Source organism: Solanum stenotomum, chromosome 8, assembly GCF_019186545.1.
Source record: "Solanum stenotomum isolate F172 chromosome 8, ASM1918654v1, whole genome shotgun sequence".
Lineage (NCBI taxonomy): Eukaryota > Viridiplantae > Streptophyta > Magnoliopsida > Solanales > Solanaceae > Solanum > Solanum stenotomum.
In genome coordinates, this window is record NC_064289.1 from 29188303 (window position 1) to 29196510 (window position 8208).

Sequence of the window (8208 nt, forward strand, 5' to 3'; positions counted from 1 at the left end):
TAAAAATTACGTTTAGACATCCATTTTTATGTAAAATTATTTCATTATATGAGATTTCTTACTTTTGTCCATTATGTTGTGTGGTATGTATGTCAAGTGCCTTGTGTAGGGCCTCCCGGGGTCTTATACGCCATCTCACATCAAGGGTGTATTTGAGGTCGTGAAAAACTTGGTATTAGGAGCACATGGTTTTATAGAGGGTTCTAGGATGTCTGACAAGGTTGAATAGACACTTGTTCATAAGTATGAAGCTCCCTACATTTATGAATAGGAGGCTACAATGCGTTTATGAAACTTCAGTTCTTTCATTACTCTAAAGTTGTGCCATAGAGTCTGTTTCCACAAATATCCCTCTCCTAAATCTTGTCCAATGATATTTAGGACATGGCACCACAAAGTGTTTATGTGAGAAGAAATGCAGTGAAAATGTGGATCTCGAGGTTCCTCAATTTAAGGTTGATCCTTTAAGACTCTATGGGACGACTTTATAGAAATAGAGTCTATGGCACGACTTTAGAGAAGTGAAAGAGATGAAGTTTCCTAATGGATTGTAGCCTAATATTCATAAATGTGGGACACTTTACGCTCATGAAAAAGATTACTCGACACAGCTTGTCGGACATCCTAGAATCTTTCTAAATCTTGATACTCTAATTATTAAGTTTGTCACAATCCAAACTAAACCATAGATGTGACATGGAAAATAGGACCCCGAGAGGCCCTAAACTAGCCCCTTGATATGAGCATGATGTAAAAGAAATATAGCAAGAGAGAATAGATGATAAAAGTCTTATATCATATGAGGAATCTGAATATAAGTGTGAAATACTAAACTATGTTTGACATTGCCTTTCTAACATTATAGGTATTGGTTGGAATGTAACCTATATATCATATGCAAGTCTTAAAATTAAAAGACAATATGAGAAATAAAGCATTAGTGGCTTTCTCCTCAGAGAATAAGGACTCACCAATCCACCGTCCTAGTAGAAAAAACCAAGCTAGCCACAAGCCGGATAAGGAACATATGATCCTATATTATAAGACAATATAGGTGAAAGTATGCATAAGTTCATTAAATAAGCTTAGTATGGACAAATTCATAAAAACACATGCCCAATAATTTGAGGAACTTTAAACATGATATGCATGACCAAGTAAAACATATAAAAATTCTTTAAAGAATCGATGATTCATAATCAAGGTCAATGCATGCTTAAAACATAAGGAAGGCTTTCATAAAACTTTTGAGGAAAATATTGTTCATTTGTGGGACATTTACCATTAACTAAAAATAAGACCATGTGAGTTATAAAATGTAATCTGATATGAACTCACACCGATAAAGGAGAAAGTTATTGTCATAGTAGAATTCTGTCACATTCATTCCCTATTGCTTTTGTGGATCCACTAGCTAAGTAATTTAAGACAATCCTACGGAGGCACATAGCTTGGAACAAGGAAATTGCTACTCAAGAATAAACCTATACTAGCAGTATGGCCTCCATTCCAAAGTTCCCCCGGTGCTAAGTAAATACCAACGGAGAAGTAATAATCATATTCATATAAAATACTTGGAAAGATACAATTAAACTACCCCATTTCTTAGGTTTCTAGAATAACCCCTTTTCATAGGTTTCTAATCTTCTAAATGCATACTTCTAACTCTGGGCATTTCTATTATTAGCTCATGATTCATACTACATTTTGGATTAAAATACTACTCAACAATTCTAGAACACATCTCCCTCTTAAAGGGTATCACCTGAAAAAAGGTTTAGAGAAGAATATCTAAGATCATATCATGCTTTTCACACGAACGCACGATTCATGTGAATAACGAATCCCTATATTTGTTGACTACTAAGAAGAAGACTAACCCAAGTATACACAAGCATCATAACTGAAGAAAATATTTTAAAACGTTCACTGAATCTCAAAACTATCTGAAAATACAGAGTATGAATTATAAAGTTTTAAATAAAATATCTAAAACTGAATATTGAATTACCCTAAAAAATTATCTATCTATGAAGCCTCTACTATATAAAAATAGGTGTCAAAGCAAGACACACGAAACCTCAAAATGCTACTACTAAAAAATTATAAATCTGGATTCTTCCGAAAGTGAAGTGGTGTCACCAAAGTTTACGAGAATATTATGTGATCTCAAGGGAAGTCTTGTTGATGATCCTAAGTAACCAAATCTACATTATGAAAAGATGCAGTTTGAATGACATCAATATATTGAATGTACGAGTACGTAATAAGGCTTAATCAAACAAATAACTAAACTTAAAGACTGAAGGTAATTCAACTGAAGAATAATATAAATCATGATTACATATACTCATATAATGCTCATAGGTATGAAAATTACTTATCATCTTAAATTATTTATGAGGCTCAACTCAAAAGGCATACCTTAAAATAACATGTATTTAGGTTGTAATTCGTATCATACTTGAATTCATTTTGAAAAGTTAAGGGTTTGAATGACCATAAAAATCATGCTAAATTAGTACCATAAGGTTTTAATACCTAAGTGAAATAATGAAACCATATCTTATTGAATAAAGATCATAATTTTATATAAGCCCATGTTTTACTTCTAATGATCTTATGAAATTCTTCAGAATCAAAATAATTAAGGTATTATAACAAAAAAAATACTCTCATGGAAGTCTGACATACCTAGAAGAACAATATTCTTAGAGAAACTTGAATACAATCTTGGAAGATGAAGTGTTGAGAAGAGTCTTGGATTGAATACCTTAAACAAAAATATATTAAAGAGAATCTTGATCAAGGAGACTTTAGCTCTTGGGAAATTGGAGAAATATCTTTCTTGGATTTCATGATCTTTGAAGAAGGAGAATTAGGGATTTTGAGAGTTTCTATACATAAAATGATGATATTCGGTAATTATATGGACTTAGGGAAGTTAATTATGAGTAAAAGGTCAAGAATGCAATTCTAGGAAACTAAGAAGATCATAAATACAAAAAATGACATTTTAATGAATCTCGTCTGCCAAATTAGCGATCAACAGGTCCGCTCGCTGAGATATTTAGCGGTTCACCAAATGGAAGTTTAGATCGCCAAAATAGACGCATACTTAGAGTTTTTAGGAAAAGTAGTTGAGATAATTTGGTTATTCGCCAACCTATTTGGTGAGTCGCGAAATAAGCAGGAGTCGTAGGTGAATTTCATATACCAGACACATTTCAATAAAATAGCCTTAACTTTTTACATTGAACTTGAAATAAGCAAAACATAGTTGCATTGGGAATAATCCTCATAGACCTTGAATTTTATAGGTCATATGCCCCCTAACTCTTTATATGTTAAGAGATATGATTATTTGAATTTTACCTTTATATGAACTCATGAGAGAACTTAGCGGATAGGAATGCTTTAAACTTGGCATGGTATTTCAGCTCCCTTATGATCCTAAATAACTTTCAGTACAGTTGGCAAATTTCCTTAATACACCTTAACAAGTATGGCATCACCTTGTTCAAGCTCTTATACTTTCTTTGAATGATTTATATTTTAAAAGTAGACGTATGAGGTGTTACAGAATGATTTGGGCCTTAGCTTAGATATTTTTGGGGTGTTTCAACAACTTAGTTCCTTGTTAACTTATATAGCAGATTGGGGTATGATAGTTAGGAGACTACTTAACTCAGCTTGCTCTTTTGTATTTTTATTTTATCCTCTAGATAGAGTTGGTGTTTACACGGGTTATTGTGGGTGTACTGGTGATTTAGCATCTACTTATGGAGTATGAGTAGGAGTTGGTCCCTAAAGAGTCTAAGGAGGTCTTGTGTCTTTCCTTTAACCGGAGTGATGATGGAAAATAGATATTGGAGTCATTGGATTATGTTTTCTATAGTTAGAGCATGTTTACCTTATTTTTGCTCCTTTTTTAAGCTCCCGGTGCATCTATTTTAGATGGGTTTAGTCCCCGCTTGTATCATCCCTTTGTCAGGTTAAGTCTTGACTGTGTAATTATGGTCTCGTTGATCCAATTCAATTAATGAAAAAAAGGACCTATATTATATTTCCCTTTGACCCGATTCATGTTCTTAGTTGGTTAGTCTATTGTAAAACCCATTTATCCTATTAGAGTTCTGGCAAAGAGGTCCTATCTTATATTTCCCTTGGATCCAATTCAAGTTCTAACTAGAAGATTTAATTTTGATGTACCTATTGATCCGATTCAAGTTCTAATAGGGTGATTTTGTTTTATTGTTGATTCTTTTTCCACAATTTTAGTCTGTGAGAGGTTGTGGAAGTTCTTGTAATATCCTCAAGTTCTCTTATAAGTTTCTAGCTATTATCTGAACCTTACGGGCTATGGGGGTCTATTCAGGTTTTACTTAAACTTGCGCACTAGTGTACCTTCTAGGCTTATTGGCGTCTAGTTAAGTTTAACTAGTTGAACTTACTTCTTATCTATTCTTAGTACACTCTTGTGCTTTCCTTTTTGTTTCTCATTGTTTGACTTCTTTGTGTTTAATTTTTGCATTTTGAATTTCCTTTACTTCTATTACTCAATCGGCCTATGATGCCTACTAAGTACATATTGTTTACGGTACTCATACTACACTTTGCATCTATTTTGTGATGCAAGTGTGAGCACCAGTTACCAATATTGATATCGAGATTATAGTTACCAGATCAGAAGGCAATGGTAGGCATATGACGTTGTAGAGTTTACTTGTATCCATTTGTATCTTGTTGGCTAGTCTTCCGATTTTGGGACAAATCTTTTTATTTTGGGTCCTTTTTTGGGACTTCTACTCTTTTCTTCTGTTTATATATTTAATTTTTTTGTTTTTGCTTTGTTTCTATCCTTCTAGTTATTACTTGTCTTTCTAGGTTACGGGTTACCTTACCTACTGGTGGGGTATAATAGGTGTCATCACAATCCAAAAAATCGAGTCGTGATAAAACATTTCTTTAAAACATTAAAATTTATCTTCTTATTTTTCTATTATGTTTACACATATTATTTTGATTAGTTTTTCCTTTTACAATTATGGAATATTGATTAACCTCAAAACTAGTTCAGAAAAAGTTTGTCACACCTCGAGGCTACCCCGTGGCGTAAAAATGGGAACTAGGATCACGAGTGACCCTAAGCTAATCCTGTACTAACATATCATAAGCATACTTAAAGATTTACGAAAATGAGAAATAATGTGCGGAGAGCTAAAAATCATAACTAAACTGAAATGATGGGGAATACCCAATACTGTCTGAATATATAAACTATGAGTTTAATAACAACTGAAAGATCAAACTCCAAGAAAAAAGTGAATCTAACTATGTCAGAAATAAGCATCTAACTAACTATATATGTTAGGACATGCCTCCAGCTAACTCTAGCAAAACTGAAACTAAAAAGACTAAAAATGAAAAAAAAACATGTTTATCGTCCTCAAAGAATGAGGACTCATCACTGATACTGCTGAAATGGAGATCGGGAACCGATCTATACGTGATCTTAATAATGAGGACCCGAACCTACATCACGAGACGATGTAGAGTAGAGTATGTGTCAGTACTTAAAAGGTACTGAGCATGCAGGATAGGAAAAAGTTGAACAACATATACATAACTAAAATAAAGCATGTTGAGCAATGATATAAGATGAACATGATGAATATACTGAACATCAACTAAACTAAATGCAATGACCAAGTACATTACATGTTGAAACTAAATACTGAGATATAACAGGTAACCTGGTCAATACACTAGAATCTAACTGTGGGAGCTACTAATAACCGACATAAAACCACGTGAGCTTAACATGGAGTCCAATGTATACACCCCATCGAGAGGACTCAATATACCTTGCTAGAGGTATAAAGGCATGACTGGTGTGATCACTCAATATGATGCCCATAGAGGGGACTTAACCTACGGGGGCATATAGTTCTGGGACTATGAGGGTGACTAACCCTAGTCCACTCGGTATTACGCCTACTCCCAACAAGCATGTATACAATACAACATTACTGAATATAAATTGGATAACTCAAGATTCTGACATAAAAGTTGTCGGGATAAACTGACGGGCCTGACCGACGGACCGTCAATCGACTAACGGCCCGTCATGTTAGTCTGTCCATTGACTTCAGAGGAGGGGTTCTGGGGGTCTTGATCTATGGACCAGGACCATGGCCCGTGGTCAGACCTATGGTCTGTAGGTCCGGTCGTGGGTTGACCCTTAGAAGATTTTTTTTGGGTTTCTAGGAAGGGGCAGCCGGTGGCAAACCACGGACCCCACCTACGGTTTGTAGGTGGTCCCGTATATGGCACCTGCAACTTCTAGAATTCTTCATTTTTGGTTTTCTAGAAGATGGGGTGTTTCAAAGATTTCACTGAATATCATGTAATAGGTTGGTACGTATCATATAATAATAAAAAGGAAATTAAGTAGGATTTAATTTTTAAACTATTTGAAATTAGTATAAAATTTCTTCTAAATGTAATTTCTTCAAAAATTGGAAAAAATAATATTATAATACTATACGAAACACATTTGCTATAAACTTATTACCATGTTTTGTGGATACTACTTATTCAAATTTAAACACTACTAATTCTTTTCCTTATAAGAAAACATTGACTCAAAATGTTTGGCTAGTACAAGACTGGATCCCAAAACTACATATAATTCAATATAATACACTCTCGTTTAAGTTTATTCCAAAATTGTTATTGTTGAGAATAAAAAAGTTCTCTAATTAAAACTACTCAAAAAAAATTAAAATTCAAAAAGTTTCACATATATATATATATATAAGGGTCAATCTTAGGCAAAGACAACAATAAGAGCAACAACAACAACAACAACAAAGTTATTCTTGAACAAACACATATATCCTCATATTCCTCCTCTTTAGAAATGCCTAGAAACAAAGTAATATTTGCTTTGATTGAAAATGAAACTGATAGAAAAGTTCCATACAAGAAAAGACATAAAGGGTTCTTGAAAAAGGCACTAGAACTCATGACTCTTTGTGACATTGAAATGGCTGCCATCATCCATAGTCCTTATAGTGATGAACCTAAGGTGTTTCCCAATCATGGTGCTGCAATCAACACCTTTCGAAAGTTTAAAGAATTGGCAACATTTGAGAGATTAAAAAATATGGTGACAAGAGATGAATTCACCGAAGAAAGAATCAAGAAGTTGGAGAAAAGCCTACTAAAGGTAAGAAAGGAAAATAGAATAAAGGAAATTACGAATGTGATGCATGAAGTGTTGAATGGAAAAACTATTTCTATTGACATGAATCCTGGCTATCTCAATGATCGAAGTTATGTGATCAAGAAGAACCTTGAACGAGTACGTGAAGCAATGAAAAAGAATGTTAGTGATAAGGGGTCTACATCCAATGTCCCTCAATCCATGCCTTCAACAACAATGACTTTTGTGATGCCTTCATCCATTATAGATCCTCCATTGTATGATCCAGTGCCTTATTCAATGACACCACAAATGGACCCTTCAGAGGAGATCCCCCAATGGGTACATTAATTCAAATAAATAACTCCTAGAACTACTCTAGTGACATTCCAGAAAATCTTTCGTTGATTGAATTACTAAATTGGAACTACGATAATGTCGTGACTTTGCTAGATGACCTATCACTAAACAATATTAATGATCAAGATCCAAAACCCACCAATAATATATAAAGTCTTTGGACTAGTGTGTTTCTATAACACCCCGTATTCTATGTGTATTAGTTCTATTTATATGATGCCTATAAATTGCCTTGTGGTATAGTAATGGACTCGATTTCCTATGCGACTAGTGACAATATAATAGGTTTAAAGTGAACTATCTATGGATTTTGATGCGACCCGATTAAGTTGACGTCGATGGAAATATTTTAACTTGAGATCATAAGGTGGTATTTGAGTCTAAAGTTTAAAGTGACATAGTGTATATAAGTTTTGAGTTAAGTTAAAGGTATTAAGGTCTAGAGATGGAATAAAATATTGAGGTGCTTACTTGACTTAACTAAGGTAGTAGGTGACAAGTAGGTGCATCACCTACTTTAACTTTTTGACTAGTCCAAAGGACCAAGTAGGTGCATCACCTACTAAGACTCTTTTGACCATGTTATTGGGCCAAGTACACTACACCTACTTGCATTAATCTAGCCCAAGTTGAATTGT

General features: G+C 34.0%; 1 protein-coding gene across 1 annotated transcript; it reads left to right on the forward strand.

The window, feature by feature from the left end:
• Nucleotides 1-6925: 6925 nt before the first annotated feature.
• On the forward strand, nt 6926-7561 carry LOC125873688 (agamous-like MADS-box protein AGL80). The gene has a single exon (XM_049554563.1). It carries the CDS (start codon nt 6926-6928, stop codon nt 7559-7561), a length of 636 nt encoding a protein of 211 aa, XP_049410520.1.
• The last annotated feature ends 647 nt before the right edge of the window (nt 7562-8208 follow it).

Excerpts from the sequence above, each read along its gene's own strand:
- LOC125873688 (XM_049554563.1), top strand. The coding sequence starts at position 6,926 with ATGCCTAGAAACAAAGTAATATTTGCTTTGATTGAAAATGAAACTGAT.